The sequence below is a fragment of the Trachypithecus francoisi genome, unplaced genomic scaffold (assembly GCF_009764315.1).
Source record: "Trachypithecus francoisi isolate TF-2019V2 unplaced genomic scaffold, Tfra_2.0 Lachesis_group8, whole genome shotgun sequence".
NCBI lineage: Eukaryota > Metazoa > Chordata > Mammalia > Primates > Cercopithecidae > Trachypithecus > Trachypithecus francoisi.
Genome location: NW_022681473.1, coordinates 3,075,335 through 3,099,875, shown reverse-complemented (window position 1 = coordinate 3,099,875; position 24,541 = coordinate 3,075,335). Strand labels below are relative to the sequence as shown.

The 24,541-nt window shown below is 44.4% G+C and overlaps 3 protein-coding genes across 4 annotated transcripts; 1 reads left to right on the top strand and 2 right to left on the bottom strand.

Annotated features, from left to right (window-relative positions):
* Positions 1 to 8,114: 8,114 nt before the first annotated feature.
* On the bottom strand, positions 8,115 to 9,291 carry LOC117080334 (keratin-associated protein 5-4-like). Of its 2 annotated transcripts, none has more exons than XM_033205311.1 (2): positions 8,508 to 9,291; positions 8,115 to 8,388 (listed from the first exon to the last, which is right to left on the bottom strand). In XM_033205311.1, exon 1 carries the CDS (start codon positions 9,214 to 9,216, stop codon positions 8,560 to 8,562), a length of 657 nt encoding a protein of 218 aa, XP_033061202.1. In that variant the 5' UTR covers positions 9,217 to 9,291; the 3' UTR covers positions 8,115 to 8,388; positions 8,508 to 8,559. The 2 variants fall into 2 exon arrangements, with proteins under 2 accessions (XP_033061202.1, XP_033061203.1); XM_033205312.1 differs by having other exon boundaries at positions 8,116 to 8,225.
* Positions 9,292 to 11,476: 2,185 nt separating this feature from the next.
* Positions 11,477 to 12,535, top strand: LOC117080337 (keratin-associated protein 5-6-like). Its single transcript, XM_033205316.1, has 2 exons — positions 11,477 to 12,149; positions 12,431 to 12,535. Exon 1 carries the CDS (start codon positions 11,495 to 11,497, stop codon positions 12,095 to 12,097), a length of 603 nt encoding a protein of 200 aa, XP_033061207.1. The 5' UTR covers positions 11,477 to 11,494; the 3' UTR covers positions 12,098 to 12,149; positions 12,431 to 12,535.
* Positions 12,536 to 19,180: 6,645 nt separating this feature from the next.
* Positions 19,181 to 20,333, bottom strand: LOC117080333 (keratin-associated protein 5-10-like). Its single transcript, XM_033205310.1, has one exon. It carries the CDS (start codon positions 20,182 to 20,184, stop codon positions 19,498 to 19,500), a length of 687 nt encoding a protein of 228 aa, XP_033061201.1. The 5' UTR covers positions 20,185 to 20,333; the 3' UTR covers positions 19,181 to 19,497.
* Between the last annotated feature and the right edge of the window lie 4,208 nt (positions 20,334 to 24,541).

The window sequence follows — 24,541 nt, the reverse complement described above, 5'->3', positions numbered from 1 at the left end:
GCTGAGGCAGGAGAATGGCGTGAACCCAGGAGGCGGAGCTTGCAGTGAGCTGAGATCTGGCCACAGCACTCCAGCCTGGGTGGCAGAGCGAGACTCCGTCTCAAAAAAAAAAAAAAAAAAAAAATCAGGAACACGGAAAGGGTGTCCACACTCACCACTTCTATGCAACATTTCACTGAAGCTATAGCCAGAGTAATAAGACAAGAAAATGAAATAAAAAGCATCCAGGCAGGAAAAAACTAAGTAAAAGTTTCTCTATTTGCAGAAAACCTTGTCTTGTAGGTAGAAAATCCTAAGGGATACACACACACATAGACACACAGACACACACACACACACACACACACACACACACATTATGCCCAATAAATGAGCTCAAAAGAGTTCAGGGCACAATTCCTATACACAAAAGTCAGCTGTGTTTCTACAACCACCAATGAGCAATGCAAACAGGATGTAAGGGAATAATTGTGTCAAAAAGTGTACAACTCTTAGGAATACAGACAACCAAAAAGTGCAAAACTTGGACACTTAACACTACAAGACATCAATGGAAGAAATTAAAGAGGACCAAACTAAATGGGGGGAAAATCCCATGTTCATGTATTGGAAGACCTAATATTGTGAAGATTGAAACACTCTAAAAAACTTGATCTACCAATCCAATGCAATTACATCCCAGATTTCTTTTCTGCAGAAATTGACAAGCTGATTCTAAAATTTATGTAAACATTCAAGGAACCCTAAATAGCTAAAACATTTTTGAAAAAGAAAAATAAAGTTGACAACTCATGTTTTCCAATTTCTAAATGGGCTACAAAGCAAACAGTAATCAAGGCAGCGTGGTGGTTGTCTGAAGACAGAAAGACGCATTAATGGAGCAGATTCAAGACCCTTGAGATAAAGCCTTACAGTTGTGGTCAATGGATTTTCAACAAGAGTATGAAATAATTCCATGGGAAAAAAGGAGCCTTTTCAACAAGCAATGCCACTGAGACAACTGGATGTCCACATGCAGAAGAATGAATTTGGACCTTTACCTCTTACCATATACCAAACACACAAACAAGACAAACACGGAAAAAAATAGCTCAATGGCCTAATTGTAAAAGCCAAAACTGGAGGACTGTGAGAAGAAAAACAGGTTAAGTCTTTATAACCTTGGAGTGTGCAATGGCTCTTAGAGAATGACACCAAAAGCACAAGGGATAAAAGGAAAAACTAGATTAAACAACTCTATCAAAACTAATAGTTTTTATGCTTCTAAGAGGACTATCAAGAATATGAAAAGACGCTGACGGAATGGGAGAAACTACTTTCAAATCATATATTTGATAATGAACTTGCATCCAGACATAAAGAATTCTTAGTACTCAAACACAAAATCCCATTAAAAACGTAGCAGAGGATTTAAACAGGCATTTTCTGAAGATATGCAAACGGCTAATAAGCTCGTGAAAGGGGGCTCATCACTGATTTACCTTTTTGCCTGTAACTTCTGTTCCCCAAGATATATGAGATCAAGTTGTAGCCCAACCACCTTGTGATGACCTCAGGACTTCTGGAGGCTGTGTTCTGGGCCATGGTCACTCACATTCAGCTCAGAATAAACCTCCACAGATATTTGACAGAGTTTGCCTTTTTTCATCAGCAGGTCATTAACTTCAGATCTGTCTTCTCTTTAAATGTGTGTGTTTACAGTTATAAACTTCTACCTCACACTGCTTTTGATGCATCCATAAACTTTGGTATGCTGTGTTTTCCCTTCCATTTGTCTCTAGGTATTTCTCTTGTGACTTCTTCTTTGCCTCATTGGTTAAGAGTGTGCTGTTTAATTTCCACACGGTTGTGGATTTTCCGTTTTTCTTTCTCCTATGGATTTCTAGTTTTAATCCATTGTGCTTGGAGAAAACACCATATAATTTCACATTTAAAATTTGTTGAAATTTGTTCTGTGGCCTGACATATGGTCTATCCTGGAGAAAATTCCATGTGCACCTGAGAGAAAGGTATACTCTGCTGCTGTTGGGTTGGAGTCATCTGTGTATGTCTTTTAGGTCTAGTTTCACTATAGTGCTGTTCAAGTCTTTTATTTCCTTATTCTTCTTCTGTCTGTTGCTCTGAACATATATATGGAAAATATCCAGAGATCATTTTTCTTTGTAGTCACCACTGTAATCACATAAGATGTAATAAAGTAATGACATTCTTTTTCAAACTCAGAACTATTTAACTTGAACCATACACAAAACCATATTACTACATAGCTGCACCCTCTCTATTTCATGTTATTGCTGTCACAAAATACATATTTATTTACATGCTATATATCCACCAAGTGGCTTTATACTGAACTTTTGTGTTTTCATTTAAATTTCACACAAAAAAAGTGAACTTATGTGCCAAAATTACATTAGTATATGTTACTATATTTTCTATCTATTTACCTTTATTGGAGGAATTTATATTTTTATATGACTGTCTAGTATTCTTTCTTTCACCTTGAAGGTCTCCCTTTAGCATTTCTTGCAGAGCAGGTCAAATAATAATGAACTTCCTCAGCTTTTATTTACTGGGAAACCTTAATTTCTGCTTAATTTTTGATGGACAGTTTTCTTGACTGTTGGTTTTTTTTCTCTCAGAATTTGGACTTATCATCCTATGCCAAGACCAGCTTGATTGGGGAAACTCTAACCCAGTGGTGCTAGAGGAATTAAAGACACAAACACAGAAATATAGAGGTGTGAAGTGGGAAATCAGGGGTCTCACAGCCTTCAGAGCTGACAGCCCCAACAGAGGTTTACCCACATATTAATTAACAGCAAACCAGTCATTAGCATTGTTTCTATAGATATGAAATTAACTAAAAGTATCCCTTATGGGAAACGAAGGGATGGGCTTAATTAAAGGAAGAGGCTGGGCTAGCCAACTGCAGCAGGAACATGCCCTTATGACACAGATCGCTCATGCTATTGTTTGTGGCCTAAGAATGCCTTTAAGCAGTTTTCCCCACTGGGCAGGCCAGGTGTTCCTTGCCCTCATTCCCGTAAACCCACAACCTTCCAGCTTGGGCGTTAGGGCCATTATGAACATGTCTCAGTGGTGCAGAGATTTGGTTTATGGCCAGTCTTGGGGCCAGCTTATGGCCGGATTTTGGGGGACTTGCTCCCAACAATCCTACACCCTTCTGGCCTGCAAAGTTACTCCTGAGACATCTGCAGACAGTTGCCTGAAAGCTCCCTTCTGTGTGATGAGTTGTTTTCCCTTGTTGCTTTATAGATTCTTTTTCTTAGAATTCTGGCACTCTAATTATAAAGTGAGTCAGTGTGGGTCTCTTTAAATTTATTCTGGTTGAAGTTCTTTGGGCTTCTTCAATGTGTATGTCCATGTTTTCCCTAATATTTGGGAAGTCTTTGGTTATTGTTTTTTCCAATAAGCTCTCTTCTCCTTTTCTCACTCTTCTCTTTCTTGGAATCCCATAATGTGTACGTTAGTTTACTTCCTAGCCTCCCATAAGTCCCTTGGACTCTCTTCACTTTCTTTCATTCTTTTTAAATGTTGGCTGCTCTGACTTAATGATTTTAAATGACCTTTCAGTTTGCTGCACCCTTCTGCCTCATCAAGTCTGCTGTTGAACCTCTCTAGTACATTCTTCAGTTTGGTTATTGTATTTCATAGTTCCAGAATTTGTTTGGTTGTTGTTTATCGTTTCTGTGTCTTTGCTGTTATTCTCATCATTTTTGTGCACTGTTTTCCTGATTGCATCTAGTTGTTCATCTGTGTTTGCTCATTGATCATCTTCTGACTGTTATTTTGAATTTTTTGTCAGGTAGCTCATAGATCTGCATATCTTTAAGTTCGGTTTCTGGAGGGTTTTTTTTGTTCCTTTGATAGGGTCTGGTTTTCCTGTTCCCTTTGGTTTGTTTTTGTTTTGTATGCCTTGTGATTTTTGTAGTTGTTGTTATTGCTGAGACTTGAGTGAAAACAACAACAACAACAACAACAACAAATATCTCTCCCTATCTTTATGGACTGGCTTCATGCAGAGGAAGCCCTTCAACAGTCAGTCCAGCTATTGACTCCAGGAACTCTGGTACCTGCCTGTGGAGCTGAGCTTTAATATGCTGTGGTGGTTGTATCTCTTTTCAGTAGCTTCCAAGCAAGACCACCCGCACAGCAGTGCTTGGAGTCAGGTAAGACACATGCCAGTTCCTCAGGCTGACCCCAGGTTGCCAGAACACTGGATGCTCAGCTGACTCTTTTGTTCCCTTCTTGAGGCAGGGTCTCCAAATTCCTCTCAGTTGCACAGCACCAGGTTGGATGGGGGAGGGGAATGGATGAACATGCAAAATTCCACAAGCATTCTCACCCCTTTCCGTAGAACACGGTTTTCGGTTGGTCTTGATGCTGTAGCTTCTCAACAGGGATCTCGCAGTGGTATTCTGCTGTGTATATTGTTGTTAACTAGGTGGCTCCACGGGAGAACAAGGGCCTGAAATTCCCTCATTTGCCATTTTGCTGGCACCTTTCTATTAGGTTTTTAAAATGTATTCCAAACAATGCTTCATATAGTAATGTGATTTCTCATATATATATATGTATGTATATATATAAAAAACCATGCAGCACGCAGAGATTTTCTCTTTTTAACATGTTCACTAGTTTTACTTTTGTGGGCTACTGCGTTTTCTGTCATGCTGAGAAAGACTAGTGAATTGCAATGTTATTAAAAAATTTCTTTTTGTTTTCAATTATTTTATATTTTTGTTTTTTGTGTAAGTCTTTATACCACTTGTAACACATTTTTATAGTAAAGATAGGGTAAGGATGTAATTTTAATTTTATTAGACCTTACATAATTGTTTTAACTTCATTTAGGTCATAATATTTTATTCTTACCAATTTTAAATGCTGCCATTAGCATGTGAAAATTCCCCTATTTGTTTCTCTGTCTGGTGTTTCTATTCATTTGCATTTATCTGTTGGATATCCATGTACTTGTGTGAAGGTGGCTGAATTATCATAATTGTAAAAGATGTTTTTATATTTGGTCCCCTTTCACTTTAGCATTTTCCTGGCTATTTACTCATGCTTTTTGCTTGTTTGTTTGGGTTCTTTTCCTGTAGAGACAGGGTCTTCCTCTGTTTTCCAGGCTGTAGTGCAGTGGCATGATCATAGCTCGCTGTAACCTCAAACTCCTGGGATCAAGCAATCCTTCTGCCTAAACCTCCCAAGTTGCTGGGACTACAGGTGCACGCTACCATGCTTATAACTTATTGCTCACACTGCTGTAACTGTGTGCCAGGCCCAGCTCCCATTCCAGAAATATCTAAGAATTTTTTTGTAGAGATGAGGTCTCACCATATTTCCTTCACAGGTCTTGAACTCCTGGCTTCAAGCAAATCTCCCACCTCAGCTTCCCAAAGCCTTGCGGTACAGGGGTGAGCCACTGTACATGCCCATCCTGCTTATTTTCTCCATATGAATGTTTTAATTTGTATATCTAGTTTTAAAAATCTTCTTAACATTTTTGTTTGGATCACATTAAATGTATAAATTGATTTGTAAAGAATTGACTTAATTATAGTTAATATTGAAAATCCTATCAAATAAACATTTTCAATTCACTTATTCCTAACGTTGTTTCTGTCAGCATTTCAAAGTTCTCTCCACACAGATGTTCAAAGACATTTTTATTAAAACTTTTATTGAAGAAGAATTTCACAAAGAAAATGCACATAAGATGACAGATTGATGAAGTTTTGCAAACTCAACCATGTGTCAGCCGCACCCAGATTTAGAAAAAGACATTGCCAGACTCTAGAGCTTTCTCTGAGTCCCTTTCCATTCTCTCCTCCCAAGAAGACCATCCCGACCCCGCGTCATCCATCAAGTGGTCTTTTTCATGCTTCACATAGGAGTTGAAGGAGATTTATTCTGAGCCAAATGAGAGTGACCATGGCCCAGGACACAGCCTCCAGAAGTCCTGAGATCATCACAAGGTGGTTGGGCTACAACTTGGTTTCAAATGTCTTGAGGAACAGAAGTTACAGGAAAAACATAAATCAGTGATGAGCCCCTTTTCACATGCATATTCGCCATTTGTATATCTTCTTCGGAAAATACCTATTTACATCCTCTGCTAAGTTTTTAATTGGATTGTGCGTTTGAGTACTAAGAATTCTTTATGTTTGGATGCAAGTTCATTATCAAATATATGATTCAAAAGTAGTTTCTCCCATTCTGTTGGTGTCTTTTCATTTTCTTAATAGTGCTCTTAGAAGCATAAAAGTTATTAGTTTTGATGGAGTTAATCTAGTTTTTCCTTTTATCCCTCATGCTTTTGGTGTCATTCTCTAAGAGTCATTGCATACTCCATGGTCATAAGGTTTAACCTGTTTTTCTTCTCACAGTCCTCTAGTTTTGGCTTGTACAATTAAGCCATTGAGCTATTTTTTCTGTTTTTGTCATGTTCGGTTGTTTGGTATATGGTAAGAGGTAGAGGTCCAAATTCACTCTTTTGCATGTGGACATCCAGTTGTCTCAGTGGCATGGTTGTGGAAAAGGTTCCTTTTTCCCATGGAATTGTTTTGTACTCTTGTTGAAAATCCACTGACCACAACTGTGAGGTTTATCTCAAGGGTCTTGAATCTACTCCATTGATGCATCTTTCTATATTTAGACAAGCACCACTCTGCCTTGATTACTGTTTGCTTTGGAGCCCATTTAGAAATGGGAAAACCTGAGTCCTCAATTTTATTTTTCTTTTTCAAGATTGTTTTGGCTATTTAGGATTCCTTGAATATTTACATACATTTAAGAATCAGCTTGTCAATTTCTGCAGAAAAGAAACCTGAGATGTAATTCCATTGAACTGGTAGATCAATTTTTATAGTGTTTCAGTCTTCACAATATTCTTCTTCCAATACATGAACATGGGATTTTCCCCCCATTTACTTTGGTCCTCTTTGACTTCTTCCAGTGATGTCTTGTAGTGTTAAGTGTCCAAGTCTTGAATTTTTGGTTGCTGGTGTTCCTAGGAATTTTATTCTTTTCGATAGAATTGTTCCCTTATATCCTGTTTGGATTGATCATTGGTGGTTGTAGAAACACAGCTGACCTTTGTGTATAGGACTTGTGCCCTGAACTCTGTTGAGCTCGTTTATTGGGCATAATGTGTGTGTGTGTGTGTGTGTGTGTGTGTGTTTGTGTGTGTGTGTGTGTCCCTTAGGATTTTCCACATACAAGATGAGGTTTTCTGTAAATAAACATACTTTTGCCTAGTTTTTTCCTGCCTGGGTGCTGTTTATTTCATTTTCTTGTCATATTACTCTGGCTATAGCTTCAGTGAAATGTTGCATAGAAGTGGTGGCTGTGAACATCCTTTTCTTGTTCCTGATCTTAGGGGGAAACATCCAGGTTTTCACAGTTACATATAGTGTTCACTGTGGGTAGATGCCCTTTATCAGGCTGAGAAAATTCCCTTATGTTCCTCCCTGTGCAAAACCAAAGCTGAGAAGCCTGTGAGTGGTCAGAGAACACTTGGATTCTTCGTCACTCTGTGCCCAAAGAAGGAGGGCGCACCTCAACCTGTGCTGGGCCACACCCTCTCGGGTCCCTGAAGCAGCACAGTTTCCAGTGTTGTCCTGTAGAGCATCTCAGGACACATCTCATTCTAGTCTAACTTCCCCCTCTCCCCACTTGACCACCACTCTGAGGCCTAGATGGGCACAGAGACCACCCATTATACCTCTTCCTAGGCACTGAGGGCAAAGATCTCCTTCTCTCTCAAACATATCCTCCCATGGGGAAGAAGCAGGAGTGCACAATTCCAACCAAGACAGACTGAATCCCACTGAGATGCAGCTGGGGCTCCTTGTGTACTGAGAGATCCTCACTCATTCACTCATTCATTCACTCGTCTTCATTCATTCATACACACTGCTAGTGACTCCTTCATTAATCAGTTCAACAACTGTTTCTGGAATGCGAGCTGGGCCTGGCACACTGTTATAGCAGAGAGAGTAGTAAGCCATCAGAGAGTGAGGGGAAGTACATGTGGCCAGTTTACCAATGCGACAGAGGCTGGAAGAAAAGAGTCAGTGAAACCAAGGCTGAGGGGTGGAGAATTTATTTAGTGCTGCACCCAGGTCCATTTTGGATTTCCATAGATACCTGTGATCATTTGGGTTGCAGGACATCCATCTGCAAATGCCACGGAGCTCCTGGCAGGCACAGGAAAGAAGGGTTGGCTGTCTCCCATGGAATTATCAAGAAGGGGAATTCCAGGCTCTTGCTTGGCATGAGGGCCGCCCCCAGTGCAGTCTGGCTCAGACATGTGGAGGCATGTGGGAAGGAGTGGCAAAAGTCCCCGGGGCATGTGATACCCTTAAAGGGAACGAGCAGGGAGTGGTTCATTTCACTTCTTCAAGGGCTGGAATAAGACGACCTGAGCCAAGGGACTCATTGTTCTGGTCCAGAACAGGATGTGCTTCAGGGGTACTCACTTGTTGGGAAGCACAGATCTTCAGGAGCTACCTGAGGTTTCCCACTAGAGCCTCAGATCTTGCACTGGCAGCACACGGGGACACAGCAGCTGGACTGGGAACAGCAGGGTTTGCAGCAGCTGGACTGGCAGCAGGATGACCCACAGCCTGAGGAGCAGCAGCAGGGCTTACAGCAACTGGACTGGGAGCAGCAGGGCTTACAGCAGCTGGACTGGCAGCAGGATGACCCACAGCCTGAGGATGAGCAGCAGAGCTTGCTGCATGTGGACTGGCAGCAGGATGACCCACAGCCTGAGGAAGAACAGCAGGGCTTGCAGCAACTGCACTGGGAGCAGTCACAAGAACCACATCCCCCCTTAGAGCCACCACAAGAGCCACAGCCCCCCTTGGAGCCTCCATAGGACCCACAGCCTCCCTTGGAACCCCCACAAGAGACACAGCCCCCCTTGGAGCCCCCACAGGACCCGCAGCCCCCCTTGGAGCCCCCACAAGAGCCATAGCTGGAGCAGGAACAGGCTGGCACACAGCAGCACACAGGCTTGCAGCAGCAGACGGGAACACAGCAGCTGGAGCCACAGCCCCCACAGCCAGAGCCACAGCCCCCACAGCCAGAGCCACAGCCCCCACAACCGGAGCCACAGCCCCCACAGCCGGAGCCACAGCCCCCACAGCAGGAGCCACAGCCTCCCGAGCAGCCACAGCAGCCCATAGTTCTGGTGGGTTGAGGGTGGAGCAGGTAGATGAGGAGGTGAGAGAGAGGTGCAGGTGTGGAGTCCCCTGGGCCTGGGCTCTTTATATACCTGTCTAGGGGTCATGGGGTGCACATGGTTCCTTCCTGGTTCTTACTGATATTCTCTCCTTAGCGAACTTGTGTGTCATTTAGAATAAAAATACGGTGGTGCCTCATGACACACTTCCTCCTCCTGCATTGTTTTCCTCTCTACACCCTCTGGGCCCACGTCCTGCCCTCCCACAACCCCCAGGTATGAGTGAAGCCTCCCCTGTTCCTGCCTCTGCCCTCAGACCACAGCCTTCTATCGCTGTTCCAGAAGGATTCACCTTACCAGTGTTTTAAATGGTTTATTTGTCTGTGTTTCTATCCATGCACACCCTCTGGGTTCCTCTGGTTCGGGAGTGAAATTCAGCACGGCCAAGGTCTGGTTCTCCACCAAGTCTGGGGGCAGGAGGCTGCTGAACAGTATCTCTGTCCCTCCTGCCATTCTGGAGAGCCCAGCTCCCCCAGGCTCCGGTCTGCCTGTCAGCCCCCTGACTGTTCTGGCTTATTCTTCCCTTTGGGGCGTCAGCAGTTGTACTGGCAGCAGGATGACCCACAACCTGGGGAGCAGCAACAGGGCTTACAGCAACTGCACTGGGAGCAGCCACAGGAACACAGCCCCCCTTAGAGACACTACGGGAGTCACAGTCCCCCGCTTGGAGCCCCCACAGGAGCCACAGCCCCTCTTGGAACCCCCACACCCTGTCTGTGGCAGGTTGGAGACCTTCTGTGTTCATCACACATCTCGATTTTGAGAGGCGTGGCTTCCTTTGAGACATGTGTGTTCCTTTTCTCTTCTGTGATACAACTTCAAATGTGTGTGTGTGTCTGTGCGTGTCTATGTGAGTGTGTGTGCGTGTGTGTCTATGTGAGTGTGTGTGTGCGTGTGTCTATGTGAGTGTGTGCGTGTGTGTCTATGTGAGTGTGTGTGCGTGTGTGTCTATGTGAGTGTGTGTGTGCGTGTGTGTCTATGTAAGTGTGTCTGTGCGTGTGTGTCTATGTGTGTGTGCGTCTGTGTCTATGTGAGTGTGTGTGCGTGTGTGTCTATGTGAGTGTGTCTGTGCGTGTGTGTCTGTGTGTGTGCGTGTGTGTCTATGTGAGTGTGTGCGTGCGTATGTGTGTGAGACAATGGAGATTCCGCTCTGACTCAAACACAGAAAGTCACCAGAGACCATTGCTCTCATCACATCAATTAAAATGAGCCAGATAAACTCAAAAGCATCCACCAGGGCACAGAGAGCTTTACAACCCACCAGAGGCGAGGACACAGAGAAACTCCAAGGAACTGAGCTCGGGGGAGTGCTGAGCCCTTCCCGGGAGAGACGGGGCCCTGGCTGCTGCCAGGCCTGCAGCGATGGGAAGGCGCAGACTGCACTAGGGCAGGGAGAGGCCTGCTGGACATCAGAGGAAATGCGAAGCCATGCCCGAGTGCTGGTGTGTCAGACAAGAATCCCAGATTCCTAGAGTCCAGGTCCACGACCACCCGCCACCTCCTCCCAGGGTTCTCTTTGGAGGCTTTGGGCAGGAACTCCCTAATGCCCAGGCAGGGAGGACAGTGGGTCTGAGACCCAGAAGGTCATGAGGTTCCTGCCGGGTACGGAACCAGGTGCTGCCCTCTAGAAATGAGCGGGGCAGGAGAGCTGAGGACCTCCCCACAAGGCATCCAGTCGCTCAACCAGGAAAGCCGGACAGGAAGGAGAGCTGGGAGGAGCCCCAAGCATTGCATGCCTTTAGGGAGCATTGAGAAAGATCAGGGTTGCAGGAAGCAGGGGCAGACAAGCGAAAGAGAGAAAAGGGAGCTCGCAGCGCCCCATCACCTGGTGGGGACAGAGCCCTGGGGAGCACAGGCGGTGAGAACAATGCCCTGAAGGGAAGAGAAAACAGGGGCAGAAGGCTGGGGTCTGAGGGCGGGGTAGAAACAGATCAGGTTTCACTCATTCCTGGGAGTCCACGGAGGGGAGCACTTGGACTCTGAAGATTTAGAGTGGAAAACTACGTAGGAGGAAGTGTGTCACAAGGAAACACAGTATTTTTGTTATTTTAAATGACACACAAGTTTCCTGGGAAAGAACTTTAGGAGGAACAAGGAAGGGCCCCTGTGACCCACCTGACCCCTAGACAGGTATATAAAGAGTCCAGGTTTGGGGGCTCCACATCTGCACCTCCCTCTCACCTGCTCCTCTACCTGCTCCACCCTCAATCCACCAGAACCATGAGCTGCTGTGGCTGCTCCGGAGGCTGTGGCTCCGGCTGTGGGGGCTGTGGCTCCGGCTGTGGAGGCTGTGGGGGCTGTGGCTCTGGCTGTGGGGGCTGTGGCTCCGGCTGTGGGGGCTGTGGCTCCAGCTGCTGTGTGCCCGTCTGCTGCTACAAGCCCGTGTGCTGCTGTGTCCCAGCCTGTTCCTGCTCCAGCTGTGGCTCCTGTGGGGGATCCAAGAGGGGTTGTGGCTCTTGTGGGGGCTCCAAAGGGGGCTGTGGTTCCTGTGGAGGCTCCAAGGGAGGCTGTGGCTCCTGTGGAGGCTCCAAGGGAGGCTGTGGCTCTTGTGGCTGCTCCCAATGCAGTTGCTGCAAGCCCTGCTGTTGCTCTTCAGGCTGTGGGTCATCCTGCTGCCAGTCCAGCTGCTCCAAGCCCTGCTGCACCTCAGGCTGTGGGTCATCCTGCTGCCAGTCCAGCTGCTGTAAGCCCTGCTGCTCCTCAGGCTGGGGGTCATCCTGCTACCAGTCCAGCTGCTCCAAGCCCTGCTGCTCCTCAGGCTGTGGGTCATCCTGCTGCCAGTCCAGATGCTGTGTCCCCGTGTGCTGCCAGTGCAAGATCTGAGGCTGTAGTGGGAAACCTCAGGTAGCTCCTGAAGATCTGTGCTTCCCAACAAGTGAGTACCCCTCAAGCACATCCTGTTCTGGAGCAGAGCAATGAGTCCCCTGGCTCAGGGCTTCTTTTTCCAGCCCTTGAGGAAGTGGAATGAACCACTCCCTGCCCATTCAGTGTAAGGGTATCACATGCTCCTTGTACTAAGGCCCCTCCTTCCCACATGCCCCCATATGTCTGAGCCAGACTGCACTGGGGGGGCCCTCATGCCAGGCAAGAGCCTGGAATTCCCCATCTTGATAATTCCATGGGAGACAGCAAACCTTTCTTTCCTGTATCTGCCAGGAGCTCCATTTGCAGATGGATGTCCTGCAACCCAAACGATCACATGTATCTGTGGAAATCCGGAATGCACCTGGGTGCAGCACTAAATAAATTCTATACCCTCAGTCTTGGTCTCACTGACTGTTTTCTTCCAGCCTCTGTCTCATTGGTAAACTGGCCACATGTACTTCCCCTTACTCTCTGATGGCTTACTACTCTCTCTGCTATAACAGTGTGCCAGGCCCAGCTCGCATTCCAGAAACAGTTGTTGAACTGATCAATGAAGGAACCACTAGCAGTGTGTATGAATGAATGAAGATGAGTGAATGAACGAGTGAGTGAGTGAGTGAGGATCTCTCATTAGTACACAGGGAGACCCAGCTGTGTCTCAGTGGGATTCAGTGTGTCTTGGCTGGAATTGTGGACTCTTGCTTCTTCCCCATGGGAGGATATGTTTGGGGCAGAAGGAGATCTTGGCCCTTGGTCCCTAGGAAGGGTTATAATGGGTGGTCTCTGCGCCCATCCAGGACCCAGAGCTGGAGTCAAGCCTGTAGAGGGGGAAGTGAGACTAGAATGAGCTGTGCTCCTGAGATGCTCTGTAGGACAACACTGACAACTGTGCTGCTTCAGGGACCCAAGATGGTATGGTTGAACACAGGCTGAGGTGCACCCTCCATCTCTGGGCTCAGAGGATGAAGAATTCAAGTGTTCTCCAACCACTCAAAGGCTTCCCAGCTTTGGGTTGGCACAGGGAGGAACAGAAGGGAATTTTCTCAGCCTGATAAAGGGCATCTACCCACACTGAACGTTATACGTAACTGTGAAAACCTGGATGTTTTCCCCTAAGATCAGGAAAAAGAAAAGGATGTCCATACCCACCACTTCTATGTAACATTTCACTGAAGCTATAGCCAGAGTAATATGACAAGAAAATGAAATAAAAGTCATCCAGTCTGGAAAAAACTAAGCAAAAGTATCTCTATTTACAGAAAACTGCATCTTGTATGTAGAAAATTCTAAGGGACACACACACACACACACACACACACACACAACTATTATGCCCAATAAATGAGCTCAACAGAGTTCAGGGCACAAGTCCTATACAGAAAAATCAGCTGTGTTTCTACAACCACCAATGAGCAGTGCAAACAGGATATAAGGGAAAAATTCTGTAAAAATAATAAAATTCCTAGGAATACCAGCAACCAAAAAGTGCAAGACTTGGACACTTAACACTACAAGACATCACTGGAAGAAGTTAAAGACGACCAAAGTAAATGGGGGAGAAATCCCATGTTCATATATTGGAAGACCTAATATTGTGAAGGTTGAAACACTAAAAAAATTGATCTACCAATTCAATGCAATTACATCCTAGGTGCCTTTTCTGCAGAAATTGACAAGCTAATTCTAAAATTTATATAAACATTCGAGGGACCCTAAATAGCTAACACAATCTTGAAAAAGAGAAACAAAGTTGAGGCCTCATGTTTTCCAATTTCTACATGGGCTACAAAGCAAACAGTAATCAAGGCAGCGTGGTGCTTGTCTAAAATTAGAAAGATGCATTAATGGAGTAGATTTGAGACCCTTGAGATAAAGTCTCATGGTTGTGGTCTATGGATTTTCAACGAGAGTACAAAACAATTCCATGGGAAAAAAGGAAGCTTTTCAACAAACAATGCTGCTGAGACAACTGGATGGCCACATGCAAAAGAATGAATTTAGACCTTTACCATATACTATATGCCACACAATCGAACAAAACAAAGACAGAAAAAAATAGCTCAAAGACCAAATTGTAAAAGCCAGAACTAGAGGACTGTTAGAACAAAAACAGGTTAAGTCTTTACAACTTTGGAGTATGCAATAGCTCTTAGAGAATGACACCAAAAGCACAAGGAAAAAAAGGAAAACCTAGATTACCTAACTCCTTCAAACTAATTTGTGCTTCTAAGAGCACTATCAAAAAATTAAAAAAATGAAAAGACACCAACAGAATGGGAGAAACTACTTTTGAATCATACATTTGATAATGAACTTGCATCTAGAAATAAAGAACTCTTAGTACTCAAACACACAATCCAATTAAAAATGTAGCAAGAGGATTTAAATAGGCATTTTCTGAAGAAGATATACAAATGGCTAATACGCATGTGAAAAGGGGCTCATCACTGATTTATGTTTTTGCCTGTAATTTCTGTTCCTCAAGACATATGAAACCAGTTGTAACCCAACCACCTTGTGATGATCTCAGGACTTCTGGAGGCTGTGTCCTGGGCCATGGTCACTTATATTTGGCTCAGAATAAACCTCCACAGATATTTGACAGAGTTTGCCTTTTTTCCTCAGCAGGTCATTAATTTGAGATCTGTCTTCTTTTTAAATGTGTGCATTTATTTTAAACTTCTGCCTCAGCACTGCTTTTGCTGAATCTGTAAGTTTTGGTATGTTCTGTTTTCACTTTCGTTTGTCTCAAGATATTTCTCTTGTGATTTCTTTGCCTCGTTGCTTAAGAGTGTGTTGTTTAATTTCCACAAGATTGTGAATTTTCTGGTTTTCCTTCTGCTATTGATTTCTAGTTTTGTTCCACTGTGCTTGGATAAAACGCCATATAATTTCAACATTTAAAATGTGTTGAAATTTGTTCTGTGGCCTGACATATAGTCTATCCTGGAGAAAGCTCCATGTGCACCTGAAAGAAAAGTATACTCTGCTGCTGTTGGGTGGAGTCATCTGTATATGTCTTTTAGGTCTAGTTTCACTATAGTGTTGTTCAAGTCTTTTATTTTCTTATTTGTCTTCTGTCTGTTGCTCTGTACATATATATGGAAAATACCCAGAGATCATTTTTCTTTGTTGTCACCATTGTAATCACGTAAGATGTAATAGAGTAATGACATTCTGCTTCAAACCCAGAACTATTTTACTTCAACCACACCGAAAACTCTGCCACTACATAGCTTCACCCTCCCGCTTTATGTTTTGGATGTCACAAAATACATATTTATTTACATATTGTGTATCATATATCCACTGAAATGGCTTTATACTTAATTTTAGTGTTTTCTCATTTAAATTTCATAGAAAAATTAAAAGTGAATTGATGTACCAAAATTACATTAATACATGTTACTATATTTTTCTAAGTATTTACCTTTATTGGAGGAATTTATATTTTTATATTACTGTTTAGTATTCTTTCTTTCACCTTGGAGGACTCCCTTTAGCATTTCTTGCAGAGCAGCTCAAGTAATAATGAACTTCCTCAGCTCTTATTTACTGGGAAAATCTTAATTTCTGATTCATTTTTGATGGACAGTTTTCTTGATTGATAGTTTTTCTTCTGTCATTTTTAATATATCACCCGATTCCTTTCTTGCCTGCATGGTTTCTGCTGAGACATCTGCAGGTAGTTACCTCAAAGTTCCCTTGTATGTGATGAGTTGTTTTTCCCTTGCTGATTTATAAATTCTTTTTCTTAGAATTCTGGCACTCTAATTATAAAGTGAGTCAGTGTGGGTCTCTTTAGATTTGTTCTGGTTGAAGTTCCTTGAACTTCTTGAATGTGTGTGTACATGTTTTCCCTTACATTTGGGAAGTCTTTGGTTATTGCTTTTTCCAATAAGCCCCTTCCCCTTTTCTCACTCCTCTCCTTGTTGGAATCCCATAAGGTGTATGTAATTCTACTTCCTAGCCTCCCATAAGTCCCTTGGGCTCTCTTCACTTTCCTTCATTCTTTTTAAATGTTGGCTGCTCTGACTTGATGATTTTTAAATGGACTGTCTTTCAGTTCACTGTACCCTTCTGCCACATCAAGTCTGCTGTTGAACTTCTCTAGTACATTTTTCAGTTTGGTTATTGTATTTTATAGTTCCAGAATTTATGTTTGGTTCTTGTTGATAGTTTCTGTGTCTTTGCTGTTATTCTCCTTATGTTCGTGCATTGTTTTCCTGATTGCATCTAGTTGTTCTTTTGTGTTTGTTCATTGATCAACTTCTGACTATTATTTTGAATTTTTGTCAGGTAGCTCATAGATCTGCATTTTTTTAGCTCAGTTTCTGGAGTTTTGTTTTGATCTTTTGATAGTGTCTGGTTTTCCTGTTTTGTTTTGTTTTGTTTTTTGTATGCCTTGTCATTTTTGTTGTTGTTGTTCTTGTTGAGACTTCAGTGAAAAAAAAAACCAAACACCTCTCCCTATCTTTCTGTACTGGCTTCGTGCAGAGGAAGCCCCTCACCAGTCAGCCCAGCTGGAGACTCCAGGACCTGTCACGCTTTTTCTGAGTATGTGTCTTCTTTGGGCTTGTGTGTGTGTGCTTTTTAGTTATCTGCAATTCCCTAAGCAGCTTTCCCATGCTTCTTCTCCAAAGCCCATAATCTTGTTTCCTCTGGCACCTGCCTGCAGAGCTGAGCTTTAATATGTCATGGTGGTTGTATCTTTTATCAGTAGCTTCCAAGCAAGGCCACCAGCCTAGCAGTGCTTGGAGTCAGGTGAAACACACACCAGTTCCTCTGGCAGACCCCGGGTTGCCAGAACACTGGATGCTCAGCTGACTCTTTTGTTCCTGTCTTGAGGCAGGGCCTCCAAATTCCTCTCAGTTGCACAACACCAGGTTGGATGGGAGAGGAGAAAGGATGGACACACAAAATTCCACAAGCATTCTCACCCCTTTCCGTAGAACATGGTTTTCGGTTGGTCTTGATGCTGTAGTTACTCAACTAGCATCTCACAATGGTATTCTGCTATGTATATTGTTGTTAACTTGGTGACTGCGGGAAATGAGGGCCTGAAGTTCCCCCATCTGCCATTTTGCTGGCACCTTTCTATTAGGTTTTAAAAATTTATTCCAAACAATGCTTCGTATATTAATGAGATTTGTCTTTTCATGTATATATATATTTTTTTACCATGCAGCATGCGAGATTTTCTCTTTTTAACGTGTTCACTAATTTATTCTTTTGTGGGCTTCTAGGTTTTGTGTCATGCTGAGAAAGAATTAGTGAACTGCAATATTATTTAAAATTTCTCTTTTTGTTTTCAGTTATTTTATATTTTTATTTTTTGTGTAAGTCTTTATTCTGCTTGTAACACGGTTTTGTAATAAGGGTAGGATATGGATCTAATTTTAATCTTATTAGACCTTACATAATTGTTTTAACCTCATTTAGGCAATAATATTTTTTTCTCAACAAATTTAAATCCTGTCATTGGCATGTGAAAATTCTCCTATATGGTTCTCTGTCTGGTGTTTCTATTCTATTGCATTTTTCTGTTGGATCTTTATGTGATTGTGTGAAGATGGTTGAATTATCATAATTGTAAAAGACGTTTTTATATTTGGTCCCCTTTCACTTTAGGATCTTCCTGGCTGTTTTCTCATGCTTTTTTGCTTTTTTGTTTGGGTTCTTTTTCTGTAGAGACAGGGTCTTCCTCTGTTGTCCAGGCTGCAGTTCAGTGGCACGATCATAGCTCACTGTAACCTCAAACTCCTGGGCTCAAGTGATCCTTCTGCCTAAACATTCCAAGTTGCTGGGACAACAGGTGCATGCTACCAGGCCCCACAAATGTTTAAGAACTTCTTTTGTAGAGATGAGGTCTCACCATGTTTCTTTCTCTGGTCTTGAACTCCTGGCTTCAAGCAAATCTCTCACCTCAGCTTCCCAAAGCCCTGGGGTTTCAGGGGAGAGCCACTTATACATGCCCATCCTGCTTGTTTTCTCCATATGAATGTTTTAATTAGTATATCTACTTTTTAAAATCTTCTTGACATTTTTGTTTGGATCCCATTAAATGTATAAATTGATTTAGAAACAATTGACTTAATTATAGTAATATTAAAATTGCTATCAAATAAACATTTTCTATTCACTTATTCCTAACATTTTTTCTGACACCATTTTAAAATTCTCTCCACATAGATGTTCAAAGGTATTTTTATTACAACTTATTGAAGTAGAATTTCACAAAGAAAATGCACACAAGATGACAGTTTGATGAAGTTTTGCAAGCTCAGCCATGCGTCAGCATCACCCAGGTATAGAAACAGACATCGCCAGACTCCCGATCTCTCTCTGGGTCCCCTTCCCTTCTCTGCTCCAAGGAGCCCATCCCGACCCTGCGGCATCCATCAGGTCGTCTTCTTCCCGCTTCAGGTAGAAGGAGTTGAACAGGTGCACCTTTGTCTGTCTTCTGTCATTCAGTATCATGTTTGTGAGATTCTCATTGTCATGTAGCATTTTACTCAGTGAATTTACCATAGTGACTTTTTTTCCTCCTATTAATGGGCATTTGGGCAGTTTCCACTTTTTAGTATTAGAAGTGCTTCTTCTTCATACAGATTTTTTTAAACTCTTTCTTACGAAGTTCGCGTTCAAGGGGTTTCGTGTGTTTGTTGCGTGTGGGAAGAGATTACCAATTTTACATATTAATTGTGTACCCAGCCCTCTCATTGAATTCACTTACTTTTGGAGTATTTTTCATTTGACTTTTTGTGTTTTTCTTTCTAGGTGTGCAATGGAACCTTCAGAAATAATGATAATGTTGCCTTATCTTTCTTGTTGTTGTACATTCTTTTTCATTCTCTTTCATAACTGTATTGAATAATGTCACCAAAGCAAGGAAAATAACAGTGACACCTGTGAAATTTTAGTGAATATTGTCAAATTTACCTTCAGAAAAGGAGATTTGACCCACTCATACCCCCATCACTTGCACCCCGTGTGGAACTTCCCATTGGAGCATGTACAGAAAGCATCGCGGAGACAGAGTCTGGGTCAGGAAAGAGTTTATTGAGAGTTGGCAGCAGGCCCAGTGTGGGGGTGGCAGTGAGACCAGCACAGGCAAGGTCCAGAGAAGGCCCCAGGGCTGGGCCAGGTGATGGGAGGGGAGGGTCTGTGCAGCTTCCGGGGCTGGGCCAGGTGATGGGAAGGGAAGGGTACAGCTCCTGGGGCTGGGCTTTGACTCAGATCTGCAGTCTGTAGCTCAGATATGAGGCACTAATCACTTTCAGGGCATCCTGGATCTGCTGGAGCCACATGGGATCTGCGGTCAGGCCTCAGATCCTGCAATGGCAGCACATGGGGACTCAGCAGCTGGACTGGGAACAGCAGCAGGGCTTGCAGCAGCTGGACTGGCAGCACCTGGGGACACAGCAGCTGGACTGGCAGCAGGATGACCCACAGCCTGACGAACAACAGCAGGGCTTACAGCAGCTGGACTGGGAACAGCAGGGCTTACAGCAGCTGGACTGGCAGCAGGATGACCCACAGCCTGAGGAGCAGCAGGGCTTGCAGCAACTGGACTGGGAGCAGCCACAAGAACCATAGACCCCCTTGGAGCCTCCACAGGAACCACAGCCCCCCTTGGAGCCCCCACAGGAGCCACAGCCCCCCTTGGAGCCCCCACAGGAGCCACAGCCCCCCTTGGAGCCCCCACAGGAGCCACAGCTCCCTTTGGAGCCGCTACAAGAGCCACAGCCCCCTTTGGAACCTCCATAAGAGCCACAGTCACAGCCTCCCTTGGAGCCCCCACAGGAGCCATAGCTGGTATAGGAACAGGCTGGCATGCAGCAGCATATGGGCTTGCAGCAGCAGATGGGCACACAGCAGCTGGAACCACAGCCCCCACAGCCGGAGCCACAGCCCCCACAGCCGGAGCCACAGCCCCCACAGCCGGAGCCACAGCCTCCACAGACGGAGCCACAGCCCCCACAGACGGAGCCACAGCCCCCACAGCCAGAGCCACAGCCTCCAGAGCAGCCACAGCAGCCCATAGTTCTGGTGGATTGAGGGTGGAGCAGGTAGAGGAGCAGGTGAGAGGGAGGTGCAGGTGTGGAGCTCCCTGAGCCTGGGCTCTTTATATACCTGTCCAGTGGTCAGGCACAATACAGGGTCCCTTCCTTGTGACTGTTTACACTATTTTTCCAGAGCTCTATTTTTTTCCTCTTTGCTAGTGACTTCCTCCTGGCTCAGCTGAGCATCTGCTTTCTTTGTTTTCTAAATTTGTCTTCTTCCCAATTTGTTTTGGCCCCTACAATTAAAACCTCAGCCCCAGGCTGTCTGGTGCTTCCCGCAAAGTTCCAGGGTGCTGGTCACCCGCTCTCTGCTGGCCGCATGTGACCAAATGGTCAACAGCCTCTGCCCAAGTGCCTTCATCTTTCCTGTGTTGACTCCCCCTAGATCATATTAATGTTACATTTTTAGATTTCAAAATTCATCCATGGTCTTTACAGGAAACACAAGTAAAGAAGAAAACAAATTCTTTATTATCATGTCTCCTGGAGATGGATTTGGTAGATTTCTGCAAGCACAATATAAGTATAAATATTCATATATATTACATTAAGTAATATTTTACTCATGCCAGTCTCAGCTTTCTGGGTGTATTAGACTGTTCTTTGCATTGTTGTAAAGAAATACTTGAGGCTGGGTAATTTATAAAGGAAAGAGGTTAGATTGGCTCATGGTTCTGCAGGCTGCACAAGCATGGCACCCACCTCTGCTCAGTTTCTGGGGAGGCCCTCAGGGAGCTTTTCCTCATGGCAGAAGGCAAAGCAGGAGCGGGCATGCCACATGGTGAGACTGGGAGCAAGGAGTGAGGAGAGGCCGCAGACTTGTGAACAACCAGATCTGAGTGAACGCACTCATCACTAAGGGGATGGTGCTAAGCCAGTCATGAAGGATCTACCCACATGACCCAAACACCTCCCCGCAGGCCCCTCCTTCGACACTGGGGATTACATTTCAACAAGAGATTTGGAGGGGACATCCCAACTATATCATTATACCCCTGACCCCTCAAATCTCATGTCCTACTCACATGGTAAAATACAATCCTCTCTTCCCAACAGTCCCCCAAATTCTTGACTCATTCCAACACCAAGTCCAAAGTTTCAAGTCCAAGTTCCTTCCACTTACAAACCTGTAAAACTCATAACATGTTATTTACTTCTAAGATACAATGAGCGGCGGGGCGCGGTGGTTCAGGCCTGTAATCCCAGAACTTTGGGAGGCCGAGGCTTGTGAATCCTGAGTCCAGTATTCAAGTCCATCCTGGCCAACATGGAGAAACGCCATCTCTATTAAAAATACAAAATTAGCCCGGCATGGTTGTGTATGCCTGTAATCCCAACTACTTGAGTGGCTGAGGCAGGAGAATCACTTGATCCCGCTGGCAGAGGCTGCAGTGAGTTGAGATTATGCCACTACCCTCCAGCCTGGGTGAGAAGAGCGAATTTCCATCAAAAAGAAAAGAAAGGAAAAGAGAAGAGAAGAGAAGAGAAGAGAAAGAAGGAAGGAAGGAAGGAAGGAAGGAAGGAAGGAAGGAAGGAATAAAAGAAGGAAGGAAGGAAGGAAGGGAGGGAGGGAGGGAGGGAGGGAAAGGAAGGGATACAATGATAGTAGAGGCACTGGGTAAACACTCCCTTACAAAAGGGAGAAATCAGCCAAAAGGAAGAGGCTACAGATGCCATGAATGTCTAAATCCAGGAGAGCAGCCATTCAAACTTTTTTTTTTTTTTTGAGAGGGAGGGTTGCTCCATTGCCCAGGCTGGAGTGCAGTGGTGTAATCTCGGCTCACTGCAACCTCCACCTCCCCCGTTCAAGCAATTATCCTGCTCAGCCTCCCAAGTGGCTGGGATTACGGGTGCGTGCCACCATGTCTGGCTGTATTTTTAGTAGAGACAGGGTTTCACCATGCTGGCCAGCCTGGTCTCAAACTCCTGACCTCATGATCTGCCCACCTCGGCCTCCCAAAGTGTTGGGATTACAGGCATGAGCCACAACACCCAGCCCCATCAAATCTTAAAGCTCAAAATAATCTCCTTTGACTCTATGTTCCACATCTAGGGCACACTGCTGTGAGGTGTGGGCTCCTAAGGCTTGGGCAACTCCAACCCTGTGGCTTTGCAATGTTCACCTTCCGTAGCTGCTCTTACAAGTTGCACTTGGGTGCCCGTTGCTTTCCTATGCTCTGGATGCAAGCTGCCAGTGTCTCTACCCTTCTGGGACTTGGAGGACTGTGGCTTCCAAGCTTCCCACAGCTCCACAAGTCAGTGCACTAGTGGGGACTCTGTGTGGGACCTCCAACCCCACATTTCCCCTTCATACTGCCTTAGTAGATGTTCTTCATGAGGGCTCCACCATTGCAGCAGACTTTTGCCTGGGTCCTCAGGATTTCTCATAGATCCTCTGAACTCTAGGTGGAGGCAGCCAAACCTTTGCTCTTGCACCCTGTGTGCCTAAATGGTTAATACCACTTGGAAGCTACCAAGGCTTATGGTTTCCACCCTCTGAAGCAGTGGCCTGAGATGTACCTGGGCCCCTCTGAGTGGCCTGGATTCAGGGAATAATGTCCCAAGGCTGCACAGGGGAGTGGGGCCCTAGGCCTGGGTCCTCTAGACCTGTGATGAGAAGGGCCAAAGATCCCTGAAATACATTTGAAGCCTTTTTCTCATTGTCTTGGTTATTAGCACCTGCCTCCCTTTTATTCATGCAAACCTCTCTAGCAAGAGGTTGCTCCATAGCCTTCTTGAATTCCTCTCCTGATAATGCTTTTTCTTGCTCTGTCACTTGGCCAGGGTGCAAGGTTTCCAAGCTTTTACGTTTTGTGTCCTCTTTAAATATAAATTCCAGCTTTAAGTCATTTATTTGCTCCTGCATGTGAGTGTAGACGGTTAGAAGGAGCCAGGTCATGCCTTGAATGTTTTGCTGCTTAGAAATTACTTCCACCAGATACCCTAAATCATCACTCCTAGGTACAAATTTCCACAGATTCCTAGAGTATGAACACAATACAGCAATGCTCTTTGCCACAGCATAACAAGAGTGACCTTTGATCCAGTTCCCAATGAGTTCTGCATTTCCATCTGAGACCTCATCAGCCTGGACTTCACTATCCTTATCACTGTTAGCGTTTTGGACACAACCATTTAACCAGTCTCTAAGAAGTTCCAAACTTTCCCTCATCCTCCTGTCTTCTTCTGAGCCTTCCAAACTCTTCCAGTCTCTGCCCATTACCCAATTTCAAAGTCATTTCCACATTTTCAGGTGTCTTTATAGCAACACCTCACTCCTGGTACAATTTTCTGAGGCTGGGTAATTCGTAAAGAAAAGGGGTTTAATTGGCTTATGGTTCTGCGGGCTGTACAAACATGGCATTAACATCTGCTTGGCTTCTGGTGAGGCCCTGGGTATGAAATAATCTATACAACAAACCCCCATGATATTAGTTTACCAATGTAACAAACCAGCACCTGTGCCCCTGAACTTAAAAGTTAAAAAAAATTAAAGCAGTGGTTTGGGGTCTGGGCCACACTCTAATCCCCCAGAGAGCTTTAAGCCACAGTGTTGCCCAGGCCCCACTCCAGGGACTCTCATTTAACTGGTCTGTGGCAACTTGGGTTTGGGAAATTCTAAATGCCACTCCCCACCCAGGTGATTTTACATGCAGCAGGGGTGAGAACAATTGATTCAGAGTAATGAATGCATTCACTGTAGCTGGTTTCCATGCATACTGATGGGATTTGCCACATGGCTGCTCCTGAGTTTAGGGGCTTGAAAAATAGCTCTTCTCTGTTAAAAATCAAAGGACACCTCCAAGATGGACTCAGCTGTTAGGATAAATTGCTGCAGAAAAAAAAAAAAAAAAAGCCTTCTCAGCAGATGTATCTTTAAGTCACTTGATTTCAGAGTAAGAAGTCGTTTCAGTCACAGTACTTTTAGTCAGTGTTTAAAATTATAAACAGCCTACAAATACCAAAAAGGCATGAAAGCATTCACAGACATATAGGATATATTCTGTTTTAAAATTGCTCCTCTGTTGTTGGACTTTGATTTCCTAAAGTCATCTATCAGCCATTTCCCCCACATTATTCCATGTCCTTCCAAGAAGCTCCTGCAATATCTTGAGGTGATTCATTATTCCCAGTGATAAACAGCACCATATGGACCCAAATCTAAAAGGAATTCTGCTTCTATTGCAGAAGAGTCACTCTCCAGAACCTCGCAGGCCTCGGGAAGCTGCATGAGCAGTGTGGTCTATGCAGGAGTAAGTGCTGCAGAACCAGGCAGAGTTGATCCTGAGTACCAGCCCAGCTGCCTAGTAGCTGTGGGGCTTTGGGCAAGGTTCTC